The sequence below is a fragment of the Glycine soja genome, chromosome 1 (genome assembly GCF_004193775.1).
Source record: "Glycine soja cultivar W05 chromosome 1, ASM419377v2, whole genome shotgun sequence".
NCBI classification, from domain to species: domain Eukaryota; kingdom Viridiplantae; phylum Streptophyta; class Magnoliopsida; order Fabales; family Fabaceae; genus Glycine; species Glycine soja.
In genome coordinates, this window is record NC_041002.1 from 49620925 (window position 1) to 49635524 (window position 14600).

At 34.8% G+C, this 14600-nt stretch overlaps 2 protein-coding genes across 4 annotated transcripts; both read left to right on the forward strand.

Moving 5' to 3' along the window:
* The first annotated feature begins 3649 nt into the window (after positions 1 to 3649).
* Positions 3650 to 11233, forward strand: LOC114418699 (arabinosyltransferase XEG113-like). Of its 3 annotated transcripts, XM_028384171.1 has the most exons (13): positions 3652 to 3998; positions 4323 to 4619; positions 4884 to 5089; positions 5474 to 5579; positions 6047 to 6303; positions 6486 to 6621; positions 7044 to 7138; positions 7236 to 7289; positions 7949 to 8062; positions 9417 to 9515; positions 9613 to 9732; positions 10530 to 10616; positions 10711 to 11233. In XM_028384171.1, the coding sequence occupies exons 1-13, from the start codon at positions 3854 to 3856 to the stop codon at positions 10876 to 10878; spliced, it is 1884 nt and encodes a 627-aa protein (XP_028239972.1). In that variant the 5' UTR covers positions 3652 to 3853; the 3' UTR covers positions 10879 to 11233. The 3 variants fall into 3 exon arrangements, with proteins under 3 accessions (XP_028239979.1, XP_028239987.1, XP_028239972.1); XM_028384178.1 differs by lacking the exon at positions 10530 to 10616 and having other exon boundaries at positions 3650 to 3998; XM_028384186.1 differs by lacking the exons at positions 10530 to 10616; positions 10711 to 11233 and adding an exon at positions 10413 to 10496 and having other exon boundaries at positions 3650 to 3998.
* A 104-nt stretch (positions 11234 to 11337) lies between these two features.
* Positions 11338 to 14600, forward strand: LOC114418718 (pentatricopeptide repeat-containing protein At4g19220, mitochondrial-like). The gene has a single exon (XM_028384200.1). The coding sequence runs from the start codon at positions 11626 to 11628 to the stop codon at positions 14458 to 14460; it is 2835 nt and encodes a 944-aa protein (XP_028240001.1). The 5' UTR covers positions 11338 to 11625; the 3' UTR covers positions 14461 to 14600.

The following is a 14600-nucleotide window of genomic DNA, read 5'->3' on the forward strand; positions in this document are numbered from 1 at the left end:
AATTGAGTTAACAAGATGCTAGCTCAGTTTCTGAGTAAAAAAAAATCAAATCTTAATGTGGCGTACACATTCAAGTACAAATTTGTACACTAGTATACATAAAACAAATGTATGTAAACACATTGTTATTAGACATACTACTGGACCGAGGGAAGCATCCTTGTTACAGGGCATGTCAATTTTTTTATTCAATTAAAAAATGGCACTTAGTCAAAGCGACAAAAAACCCAGCTGCATTTAATGCATTGACAGAATTATATGCTAACAAGTAGTTGCTATACGTACAACAACTAATTAATCAAGGGTCCCAATCAATCAGTTTTTAATGTTTCGACTAATTGTGCATGCACAATTGAGATTTCCATATAAATAATAATACTCAATATAGTCAAATTAGTGTTTGTTAAGAATTGTCAACCACTTAAACACAATCACCTTAAGGATTGGTTGCTGACTAGACCTGGGTTTAAGAATAAAACCACTTGCGCAAGAAACAAAGCACATTAATAAGCATAAACCTATGTGTGTGCATAGATTCTCCCTAGTATTGCTTTGAAGCCACGTCTATGCCACCAAATTAGTAACACTAAGGAGGGATCTCTTAACCTTCACTGACATTGGGATCTGTGAGTGTGACCTGGCTTATTTTTATTGTCATAGACTCAGCACAATTTGCAGAGCACATTGTATGCAAGCTTGGCATAAAATCATGATCCGAGAATATAATATAGAGAATTGATAGAATTTGGTTGTATTATATTTGTTTTTATGTTTCTTATTTAAAAAAATATGCGTCCTTTGACTCTTACACACCAAGAGTAATTTATTGTTGATTTCCATATTTTATGGTTACTTAGATATTCATATTTTTATCAACCAAATTTTAGTTAAATAAAAGTATTGTTTTATATCTTAATTATAAAATATATAAAAACAAAATATGACCAAATTTTAATCTAAAATAGTAAATTAATTAAAAATATAATGTATATTTAGTACTTGTAACAAATATAATAATTTAAATAAATTTATAAAAATAACTCATTTATAAACGTATAAGTTTGGTACTTGCACTCGCTACGATGTATAAGAAGTCATATATTAACTCTAACTAGTATAGTGATCTTGTGAAGAAAATAATAATAATAATAATAATAATCTTGTATATAAGAGTTTGGGTAATTAATTTGTGTAGTATTATTCAAAATATCACAATTAGTTATACAGTGACCAGTGGAATATGATATTTTTACTTTAAACTTAATATATTAAATAACATGTGATTGTACGAGGCAAGTTGGATGGTAAGATATTTGTATCTGCACCTATTCTCGTTTTTTTTTTGTGGATAAATATTTATATCTGGACCCATACAGGCATACTCGTTTAGTGAGTATTTTGTTTTTACAAATATTCATTGAACTTATATTCAATTACCATCCCTAATTAAAAAAAAAAAAAAAGACTAAACAAAGACTTTGTGCATGATGGATGAACCACCAAGGAGTAGGACGTCAAAGAAAGAAGGAAAGAGGCAATAAGGGACTTGTGAAGAAAATCAAATACAAGAGCCATATTAATTTAGTATTTATATTGAACAGTGCTAAGCTCAGCAGATATAGGGTTCATTTTATTTAGTCAAAACTTCCAATTTGGAATGTGAAATCCAAGGGTACAAAGTAGAGTCATGCCAAAGGAAATAGAAATGGGTTCATAATTAAGGCCTATGTTGGGTTTTAGTGTTTTGCAACTAAATTTGAAATCATGTCCCTAGTAGAACTTCATGCGAAAAAACTTTTGCTCGCATATGATATCTCTTCACCATCTCACTTAAATAGTTCAACCTGCAAGTTTTCCTGTCACCATCTCTAAGTTTCTAATTCTGTTGTGTTAACAAGAAACTGTATATAGAAGGAAATGCATTTTTATTTCAGCATCCATGATAGAACTTCTAGGAAATGAGAAGCATTTCTGTAATAGTTAGCCATTCACAATTAAGAGGGAATGATAGTTTTTTTTCCCAAAGGAATGATGGTAAAAGCATAACTTTTCAATGGAATTTGCTGATAAAAAAAAATCAATGGAATTTTCTTCACTTATGCCCCTGACCTTGTCTTGTATGATTTGGGTACAAAAAACCTACTATTGGGCCAGGGGTGGGTGGGCTTTAACATTGTTTGATTCTAAATTAAAGGGCTTGCTATTGGCACTCCTCAAGGGCTATTTAAACCCCCCAACATAGTAATTAGTACTACCTTCCTACCCCCAACCTTTCCCCTACCCCCTTAATCTCGCTCTCTGACAATATTTTCTTCCATTTTTGGCCACCAAACCTCTATATGTGGCTTTCCCCCTCCATCTCTCTTTAGCCAACTATTTTTGTTCGATTAGTAATTCAAGTAACTCACTTGAACTCCATTAAAAATAATTATCTCGTACATCTAACGAAAACAAGTCTTCATTGTGTACCTATTTTAAATTAATGTTTTTTAATTGTTGATTAAGTTTATATTTTTTCAATGCAATATGTCCCACACACAATTTTGGTAGACACGTAGAATGAGTCAAGTCTATCTCAAGTTGAACGAGTACCACCAACAGCATCTGCTTGTAAGTGAAAAGCTATGGCAGTGGTGCAGGAGTGGCAAGCTTCCATGGCTAAGCTTATTGTTTCTACTGTAGTGGATAAGGTTATCATCATATTGACAACAATGCTCGGAGTCAGCCACAAGCAGGTGTGGTTGACTACAGACAAAGGCTTATTACATGTCACTTTCTTTTGGCAGAGAAACTTGTATCGACAAAACATGACAGCAAGAAAGACAATGTTTCACTTAGCAGTGCGTGCTTACCTTCTCCATTTTGTTGGTTGCACGATATTTGCATAGAATAAATCTAACTGCCTTTCGGTCTACTACTTACACTGTTTCAGGATCTTGGCAACTATAAGCCATATTAATAAAGTGTGGTTTCCTTAGTGGGGGTTTAATTTGCTTGTTTTCTGTTTTTATTTTATTGAAAATATAAAATGAGGATGAAGATGTGTTTAGTTGGATTTCTGAAAACATTTCCTGTGAAAATAAAATCAGGAGACAACCAAAGAGTGAAAACATAAATTCTCGTTTTCAGTATTTTCAAGAAGTCAATTTATTATAAATTTTTAGTATTTTTATTTCATGAAAACATAAAATAAAAAGTCAAATCAAACATATTTTAAGAATTTTAATCTTTTAAAAATGAAATCAGAAAATGAAAATACAAATCAAACACACTCTTATATTTTCAATGAATATGAGTTCAAAAGCAAAATAATCGATACTTTGCATCAATAACAAATTAAATTCTGACCACAATTTATGTTTAGAATTTAATTAAAATATGTACTAATATTGTAAATATAATTATATAGAAATTTGTTAACTTTTTTATTGACATACACACAGTTGATAAAGGGGATGATAATAGGAAAAAACTCATGATTGGAAAGCAACTCTAAGATACCTAAAACCTTGGAAAAATAAGATTTTTTTTTCATCTAGTATTATTTTCGAAAAAGAAAAAAAAGACATGATTTATGTTGTGTGCTTGTGTGTTACAGAGAAGTATATTAGATGAAAATAATTATTTTTGTTTTTATTTTTATTTTATATTCCTACTCACAGTGTTTGTTGAGACAGAGTAGTTGAGATTCGTTCTGGCAGAGTTTCATTTTCAGAATGTTCATGTTGAACTAAACAGGGATGAATTAAGGGTTGAACTTTCATCACAGCACAACACAATAAGAGAGTGAAATTGGAAAATGCCAATCTGAAAGGACCCTCTCTCTCTCTCTCTGTGATTTGTTCTTCGTTCGATGGCGTGTGAGGAAGTGGCTCATTCGAGACCTCTGTTCCTCACGATCTACACTATTGTCTTCGTTGGCGTCGTCTTTTCCTCACTCTACGTCTTCTCCGCCATTCGCTACCCCTCCACCAACGCTTCTACTTGGTCCCTTTCAAGTACCCTTTTTCACACTCTCATTCATACTCCTATTGCTTCCGTAAAAATCACACCTTTTCTGTTACTTCCCTTAAATGTGAAATACCCTTTTGTGGATTTCAAATGTGTTGCTAACCTTCCTTAGCCGGAGATAGATAATGTTTAAGCATTTGACATTGGTTCCACTTTTGTGTGTCTTTTAATGCCTTGTTGTTTGTTAATGGTGCCTTTTGTTTGTGTCACTTTTCAAATCATTGAGCTGCTTTTGTGTTTTTGTTTTTGACCCTTTATTTTGTTTCATACGTGGGTGTGATTTCAAACCTTAAACTGCGCATGTTTTTCAGATGAGGATGTTCGTCTTACAGAACAAACACTTAACGTTTCTCAGTCGGGAAATGCGCATGTTGTGCCTTCTGTTCCTCCGGAGGCACGAAATGTGAAGACAAGGCCTATTTTGAATATTCCTCCGCGCAATAAAAAGATGCCATCTTTGAATACTTTCAGATTGACCGAAGAATTGGTTCAGCAAAGGGTGAAAGATAACATTATAATTGTGACCTTTGGTAACTATGCATTTATGGACTTTATTCTGACTTGGGTTGAACAGTTGAATGATCTGGGAGTTTCTAATTATCTTGTTGGTGAGTGTCGCGATTTAAACCTTCTATATTTCTCTATCATGTGTTTTTGTTGAGTTTTGTAATTGCCCTTGCTAGAGATGCGTATCTGGTATTGTGTACAGTTGACTAAAGAGGGTTCTGAAAATCTACCTTTTAGGTGCAATGGATACCAAGTTATTTCTCTATCATGTGTTTTTGTTGAGTTTTGTAATTGCCCTTGCTAGAGATGCGTATCTGGTATTGTGTACAGTTGACTAAAGAGGGTTCTGAAAATCTACCTTTTAGGTGCAATGGATACCAAGTTATTGGAGGCGCTTTATTGGAAAGGGATACCAGTTTTTGACATGGGCAGCCATATGAGTACAGATGATGTTGGCTGGGGGTCTCCAACATTTCATAAAATGGGGAGAGAAAAAGTTATTCTGATCAACTTGATACTGCCTTTCGGTTACGAGCTGTTGATGTGTGACACTGACATGGTTTGGTTGAAGGTGCTTTTCTCCATTTCTCAATATATGTTTAGTTTTAACTTTTAAGTGTGATTCATATGCTAGCTTTGTTTTTACGAATCATGCAAAATTTAAAAAGAGCTGTAAAATTTGTATTGATTAGGGCATTCCCTTTTTTACTTTCTTTTGTCATGTATGTTGTAGTTTCTTTTCCAGCTTGCTAATTCTGTTATTATTCTGTGTCCTTTTTATCTTACTCCTACTTTTGTTGGTGCCATTAGCAAGACTTTATATCTGTTTTATTCAGTGTGCATAATCATCTTTTATGCTCATCTTTAAGGAAATCGCCAAGCATATTATGTGATTGTTCTTCTGAGATATATTTTATTCATAAAACTTATATGCAATTATGTGATTGTGGAGCAGAACCCACTTCCATATCTTGCTAGTTATCCCAAAGCAGATGTTTTAACATCCAGTGATCAAGTTGTTCCAACAGTGGTTGATGATAGTCTGGAAATTTGGCAAGAAGGTGAATATGGCTGAAAATGATCCCTATATGAATGATAGAGAGAACCTTTTATACGAACTCTGTTTTCAGGCATTATTTTAGAGTATGATGTCACACTTGCTATGGCTTTACATTAGAAGCTAACAAAACACTTTCCAATATGCAAACTTTGTTAAGAGTCTGAAGTTTTTATTATATTATGTGTCTTCTACTCTTCTCTCTGTTTAGAAACAAAATATAATCTTATTGAAGTTCAAGCACATTCTTTAGCATATCAAATTAAATACCACACTTTGAAGTTGTTTTCTTCCTTCTTTTTTTTTTAAACTCAATGCTCTTTTTCACTTACTTCACCTCTCTATCTCTCATTTTATTACATATATCATCACAATTTCTTAGCTTTAACGGAAGAGATACTATGTTGATGATTGTGTCTATCACCTTTTTTTTTTTTTTTTTTTAAACTTGTGTCCTATCACCTTGTATAGTTGGTGCTGCTTACAACATTGGAATTTTCCATTGGAGACCTACTGAGTCTGCGAAAAAATTAGCAAAGGAATGGAAGGAACTGCTTCTAGCTGATGATAAGATATGGGATCAGAATGGTTTTAATGATATTGTACATAGACAATTAGGACCGTCAGTTGATGAGGACAGTGGACTTGTTTATGCTTATGATGGAAATCTAAAGCTGGGAATTTTGCCTTCAAGTATCTTCTGTAGTGGACATACATATTTTGTCCAGGTAGGATCTAGTTAACAATTACAAATTCCTTCTTTTCTGATTTTATATAATATCTACTATTCTACTTTCTGTTTTCTTTTACACAATTAACTGTCCAAGTGAATCTTGCGTGGACCCTGTGATGTAGAGAAACAAACTGTGTTCAGTTTTTCCTAAGAACATACTTGCATTCATGATTCTAGGCTATGTATCAGCAACTCAGATTGGAGCCATATGCAGTGCACACAACATTTCAATATGCAGGCACTGAAGGAAAGCGCCACCGACTGCGAGAAGCCATGGTTTTCCGTGATCCACCAGAATACTATAATCCTCCTGGTAATTAGTTATTTCTCGCTCTATTTTGGTTAGCATGTAATTTGCTTCATATTCTTGTTCAATGCATATGCACGAACACACTAATTCCGTTATGTCTTGTCTTAGTATAAAATTGTTAATCTAATACAAAAGCAAGTTTTTTTTTTTTTTTTTGCTTCTAGTTGAACATACTTTTAGGAACGAAATTCTACTAGAAAACATCCTAACAAATAATTTTAGGAGCAAACTAAAGTTTGAGATTTCAAACCCTATGCTAGTGTGCTTGGAAGACCCAAATGTAGATCCCAACAAGCATGCAAGCTAGCATCATACATTTATACCTTTATGCTGAAAACCCAAAGTTGGCACTTAATGTTTCAATGCATTATTTTCATTATCTGCCTATGGTTGATATGTTGACTCCTCATGAGGAACTTTTGCAGGGGGCTTCTTGTCATTTAAGCCTTCTATTCCAAAAAGCTTGTTGCTAAGTGGGAAGCATACCATTGAATCACATTTTACACTTGTTAATTACCAAGTATGCATGTATTGATCTGATCCTTTTCACTTCTGCATTTGAAACAGAAACTATGATGTTACATCTCTTAATTTATGTTGTACATGAATTTGTCCAGATGAAACAGATTAGAACAGCACTTGCAATTGCTTCCCTTTTGAACAGAACACTGGTGAGAACTATTTTCTGGGATCATAAAATGCTTATTAAATTACATGTTGAATCCCAAATATCTCATATCAGTACTCTCAAGCACTGTTAATTAACTTTCCTTATGAGTCCTGTAAATTATCAACCATTAGCAATTACATGAAAGTTGCAATGAACTTCTATTTTTGGCTCAATGTTATCCATTAAGCTTGTTTGACAGTCTTAATACTTAATGATTCCTTTGCACTTTTCTCTCCTCTTTAATATTGATGTAATTGATTTCTTATTAATCAATTCAATTGAAAGAACTAGCATACTTCCACTGTTGGTTTCTTCAGCCCCCTTCCCTATCATTCTCACCCTTTTCATAAATAAGATTCCATTAAAAAATGCCAAAAGGTGATTGGTGTGGAAAAAGGATGCATGGAATTGACTTTCCCATGATTAAAGTTCATAGCAGTCCTACCATCTAAAATCAAAATGTAACAAAAAAACTTTACAGCCTAACATGCTGCCATGGTTGATATATCTGTCAACTTTCTTTTAAACCTGGGGCATTTGATACAGCTGGTTTGGTGGTTCTTAGTGATTAAGATTGACAGTTTCTCCTTTGTAGTTCATTTTCACTGCATAAATTATATAATTTTATCTTAATTCATTTTTTTATGTGTATATATTTAGGTGATGCCTCCACTATGGTGCAGAATTGATAGGCTATGGTTTCCCCATCCTGGTGTTTTAGACGGGTCTATGACTAGACAACCTTTTCTCTGTCCTTTGGATCATGTCTTTGAGGTATTTCTAGTTTGATCAAGTAGTTCCTAAATTGTTATTATTGTTGTTCACTTATTCTTTAGATTGACTGGATTGATGAATAACAGCCTTAGAAATTTTGGGGACAAGTATTTAGTCCTCTGCAAAGCTTATGAAATTGATGTTTTACACATGAACTAAGTGTGATGGTAGTACTTGCTTTAGATGTGAAAACCTGAAAATTGCAAAGCAAGCAGTAGTGTTCTTAGTTGGTTGAGCAGGGTGCGTGGGTATTGTAAATCCCTTGATACCGTCTATATATATATATATATATATATATATATATATATATATATATTACTCTATAATAAGCACTTTTCACCGAGTAAAAGCTACATACATCTCTCAAACTAAGTTGCTACCTCAACCCCTGCCCCTGCCACTGTCCCTGTCCCCCAAACATTATTGGGATTTCAAAAGTTCTTTTGATTTATTAGATCAGTAATATTTTACATTTTATCACTATATATATCAAACTACATACATCTCTCAAACTAAGTTGCTACTTCAGAACTCCTTCCCCAAACATTATTGGAATTTCAAAAGTTCTTTTGATTTATTAGATCAGTAACATTTTACATTTTATCACTATATATATATATATATATATATCAATCAGAATTTCAATTTTTTCAACAGTTCAAACATTTTATGTTTTGCTGATTCAATAATTTATCATTTCTACCTCCGAAGAAACATAAACACCAAGTTTGGTTGTGTTGAAGATTTGTCACAATTATCAGTTACTGCTATTTATTTGATACTGAATCAAAAGGAATGACCTTTGATGTGAGTAGTTGTGATCAGATATGCCCTTATAATTTAAAAAAGCACAAGGGATCTGGAGTCAGCTTGAAGAGTGGAAATGAGTTTTCATTTACACTATTGCTCAACACTTACAGTCCATAATCTACATGATTATTTTTTTTATTAAAGAGAAGCTTGTATAATTATTTTAGGTGTTTGATTCAGGTTCAAACAAGCAGTCTCTTTGATGATCTACATAAAATCAATAAGGAAATTCTATGCTTCATTTTATTTAATTAATTGGTTATTTTTTTGTATGGTTTTAAAATTTTAGGCTTTCACTAATTCTGATTTCATCTGTTTTCGTGAATTAGATGTGGACTTTAAGTAGGATACTGAGATAAAAGCCCTGCAGATTAGTACTACAGAATATAAACCCTTTTTAATTCCCTGTGTACCTTAGATTACAATATTTAATGTAACCTCTTCCCTATCTTTTCTTCGTCTCTGCCTCTCCCCTGTTTACATAATAAAAAAACATTTTCTGTCACTGTCTTATGCTCAGCTACAGAAATGTACTCTATTACAGGTAAATGCCATGTTGAAAGAACTCCCTGAGGAAGAGTTTGGCCCCGGAATAGATATTAGAGAGTACTCAATACTTGATAATCCCATCCTCCCCTCAGAGGTGAATAAATTTCATTTCCATCTACATTTGAAACTGTGAATTCTCCTTTCTTGTTGTATCTCCCTCACAAAACTTATCGCCTGGGTCTCGAGTTCAGGTGAAGAAGTCATGGCTTGATGTTCAGCTCTGTAAGGATGGAACCCAAGATTGTTTTGCATCAAATAACACCACTGTTGGGGGAGTACTCAAATTTCCAAGGCATAGCAATGAAGAAAGGGTATTTAAAATTTTGATGCATTTAATGGTTATTTCAGTTCTAGACTTTAAGTTCTTCTAAATCAACCCTATAAAGTACATTGGTATGTTTATCCTTGTGTGTCAGATCTTGTTTGGTTATGCCAAGTCTATTCATTAACTTGCATAAGGTCTAAGGATCAGGAGCTGGTTGGAAAGCTCACCTAGAAAACATGGTTGATTGGTGGGGAAAATTTTTAAGTGCCCAAGTTGTCATGTATGACTGCGAACCTAAAACCTAATTCTGGGTCACATAAGAAATTATGCTGGAAGTAAGAAAATCTTACTTTCGGTCAAGTTATTTTAGTATCTTCTGTGCCAATTACCCAAATGACTTTTGGATGAATATTCCTAAACATAAAGTCCATTCTTCTTCTTTGAAAAGTAATTCCTCCAAATTACTTTCTAGTGAAGATTGTTTCTACACCAATTACCCAAACATGCAAGATGAATGGTCTCTTGTGTTGGCAGTTTTTTTCCCCTGGAAAAATGAAGCCCATTGTTCTAAGAATTGCAGAATGGAAGATTCTTCTCATGTATGCAGTAACCACCCTTAACACAGCCTAATGCCATCAAAATTGAGCCCTTCCTTTATCAAATAATCATAATGTCATTGTTGTTTTTTTTCATTTTTTGATCATATAATTTCATGGTTGCTTACAGATATTTTTTGATTGAGGAATGGCTGGGCTAGACAAAGAACTAAAAATTGACTTTGCACAATTTTCAGTGTCCTATTTAAAATATGTTGAACCTGGTTGTTTCCACTTGAATTTACAGTACATGAAAGTATTTTCATCATTCAAGGATATAAAAGTCATTCAGTTCTCTTCAATGCAAGATGCTTTTGCAGGTTTCAGCGACAAGGCAAGGACTACTATACACTTCTCTTTTGAAGTTTCACTTTTTTCATATCGAGATTCACGTTTATCATGTCCTGATCCATGCATTATTTTATCAGGAAAGGGAAGATAGATTCAGAAAACGTGTTAAACGGTACCCAGGTATATGGTGCTGCGTGCTGGATCACACTCCTGGCCACATTTATTACGATATGTACTGGGATGAGAAACCTGAATGGAAGCCAATCCCTCCTCAAACTTCCGCTGATGATCATCCACCATGGTGAGGTCAACTTCAGGATCATGTTTGTTAAAACACTATGGACAGGAGATACACGGAAGAGATTTTATTAAAGGTGGTTTGGTTTCCAACTCATTGCCAAGACCAAGATATATACTTGAGGAAGTAAAGAATCTGTATCCACATTGAGGATGTTAGTTGTTAGAGAGAGACAATATGATTCATGTGTAACAATGGGAAGAACATGCTTTGTATCAACTTTCCAACATTGCAAATTGGAGAAATTGAAGCTGACAGTTTCCTAGATAAGGTTGTAGTTTTTGAATGCTGATGTTTCAGTTGATATTGAATTGCTTGTAATTAAAAATACAAGAGGCATCCCAATTCTCTAATTTTGGTCATCTAATTAGCTTTATCGGTTGGGAATAAAATTACTAAAATCCCTAATTAAAAAAATATTTTTTAAGTTAAAAACTAAAACTCAATTAGCATTATTTTCTCAAAATACATTGGCTAGTTAAATATTTATGCATAGTTGCTTGCATCACACTTAAGAACCGCTGTTAATTGAACTAGTTTCATTTCTAGTGTCATGTTGAGACTAGACCAAAACGTTATCTAGCAACGATAAAACACTGCTACAATCTTTTCCCAAATAAGAGTGAGTTATTACGTAGGAGCTACTCTACTGCTAAGCATTGCCATCGAAGATTCGAAATTGCAAAGTTCTCAAATTAATATTCTTTAGCGCAAGACAGGATTTTTCATAGCTACAATCAAGCATGAAGTGAAAATGAAAACATGGGTAGTTTTCCAATTACTACTAAAGCACGTTAAAAGATTGGCCAATGAAAATTTAGCCTTGTTTGGACCTAGAATATCACCATCATCCCATTCAATTTCTAAACAGAACTACCAAAATGGGAACTTCAGCGTTGTTAAGCGACACGGGCTTCCCATTACTCCATATGCTCCTGCAATGTTATCGCATTGTCATTGTTTTTGCAGCGTCATTCAGCTGTTTGACGAAATGCCACAAAGATATATACATGGGAGAGAGATCCATTTTGAGCTTGTTGATTACATCAAATTGTGCCTCAAAAAACCCAAAATTGTGACTGCCACTGTTGCCCATTGTGCAGCCTTAAAGATAGGTGCTCTAGCTCACCTCCCCACTTCAACATCTCTACTCACTATTTATTCCAAGGCTGGAGACTTTACCTCTTCAAAGGGTTTGTTTGATGAGATTCAGAATAGAGATGCGATTGCTTGGAATGCTATTGTTGCAGCATCTCTTGAAAATAAGTGTTATAGGATAGCAATGGACTTCTTTGATAAAATGATCAAGGCCCAAACTGGGTTTGATTCTACTACTCTATTGCTTATTGTATCAGCTTCCTTACACATGAAAAACTTTGATCAAGGACGCGCAATTCATTGTGTGAGTATAAAATCTGGAATGCTTGTGGATATCAGTTTAGGTAATGCTCTTGTTGACATGTATGCCAAGTGTGGTGATCTAAGCTCTTCTGAGTGCCTATATGAAGAGATTGAATGTAAAGATGCAGTTTCATGGAATTCAATTATGAGAGGCAGTCTTTACAACCGTCATCCAGAAAAAGCATTGTGTTACTTCAAAAGAATGAGTTTTTCTGAAGAAACAGCAGACAATGTCAGTCTATGTTGTGCCATTTCCGCGTCTTCAAGTTTGGGAGAGCTGTCTTTTGGTCAGTCCGTTCACGGTCTGGGAATCAAGCTAGGCTACAAGTCACATGTTTCAGTTGCCAACTCTCTCATTTCATTATATTCACAATGTGAAGACATCAAGGCTGCTGAAACACTATTCAGAGAAATAGCACTTAAAGATATTGTTTCCTGGAATGCAATGATGGAAGGATTTGCTTCAAATGGAAAGATTAAGGAAGTGTTTGATCTTCTGGTTCAAATGCAAAAAGTAGGGTTTTTCCAGCCTGATATAGTGACATTAATTACCCTACTTCCACTTTGTGCAGAACTGATGCTCTCCAGAGAAGGAAGAACTATCCATGGATATGCAATTCGAAGACAGATGATATCTGATCATGTTATGTTACTGAACAGTCTGATAGGCATGTATTCAAAGTGCAACCTAGTGGAGAAAGCTGAGCTCTTGTTCAATTCTACTGCAGAGAAAGACACAGTCTCATGGAATGCAATGATATCTGGCTATTCCCATAACAGGTATTCTGAAGAAGCTCAAAATTTGTTCACAGAGATGCTACGTTGGGGTCCAAATTGCAGCTCATCAACTGTTTTTGCTATTCTTTCATCCTGCAACTCCCTTAATATTAATAGTATCCACTTCGGAAAATCAGTTCACTGCTGGCAGTTGAAATCTGGATTTTTGAACCACATTCTTTTAATAAATATTCTCATGCACATGTATATCAATTGTGGGGACCTGACAGCCAGTTTCTCAATTTTGCACGAGAATTCTGCTTTAGCAGATATAGCTTCATGGAACACACTAATTGTGGGGTGTGTTCGATGTGACCATTTTAGAGAGGCTCTAGAGACTTTCAACTTGATGAGACAGGAACCTCCTCTAAACTATGACTCTATAACCCTTGTTAGTGCCTTGTCTGCCTGTGCAAACCTGGAACTATTCAACCTAGGGAAGTCTCTTCACGGCCTTACAGTTAAGTCTCCTTTGGGATCAGATACTCGGGTTCAGAACTCGTTAATTACCATGTATGACAGATGCAGGGACATCAATAGTGCCAAAGTAGTGTTTAAATTCTTCTCAACTCCCAATCTGTGCTCATGGAATTGCATGATCTCAGCATTATCTCATAATAGAGAAAGTAGAGAGGCACTGGAACTATTTCTCAATCTTCAGTTCGAACCAAATGAGATCACCATTATTGGTGTTCTCTCAGCTTGCACTCAAATTGGTGTCCTAAGACATGGAAAACAAGTTCATGCCCATGTGTTCAGGACTTGCATTCAAGACAATTCTTTCATATCAGCAGCTCTTATAGATTTGTATAGCAACTGTGGAAGATTAGACACTGCCCTCCAAGTATTCAGACATGCCAAGGAGAAGTCAGAATCAGCTTGGAATTCAATGATTTCTGCATATGGATACCATGGAAAGGGTGAGAAAGCAATCAAACTCTTTCATGAAATGTGTGAGTCAGGAGCAAGGGTGAGCAAAAGCACTTTTGTTAGCCTTTTATCAGCATGCAGCCATTCTGGACTTGTGAACCAAGGTCTTTGGTTTTATGAGTGTATGTTGGAGAGATATGGAGTACAACCTGAGACTGAGCATCAAGTTTATGTGGTTGACATGCTAGGAAGATCAGGTAGACTAGATGAGGCTTATGAGTTTGCTAAGGGGTGTGACAGCTCAGGTGTGTGGGGAGCTCTCCTAAGTGCATGCAACTATCATGGAGAACTCAAGTTGGGGAAAAAAATTGCTCAATATCTCTTTCAACTTGAACCTCAAAATGTTGGACATTACATATCTTTGTCAAATATGTATGTTGCTGCAGGAAGCTGGAAAGATGCTACCGAGTTGAGACAATCTATCCAGGACTTGGGTTTAAGAAAAACCGCAGGTTATAGCCTTGTAGATGTTGGTTTGTGATAAAAGGAGAATTGCTTTTATTTTTTCTAGAGAAAGCTATTTCACTTCTAGTTCAAGGCCAACACCTCGGCATAAATAATTGTGTTTACAGATTGCAACTATTAATGAACAAAATTTAGGTAGGTATTCTTACTTTTTTT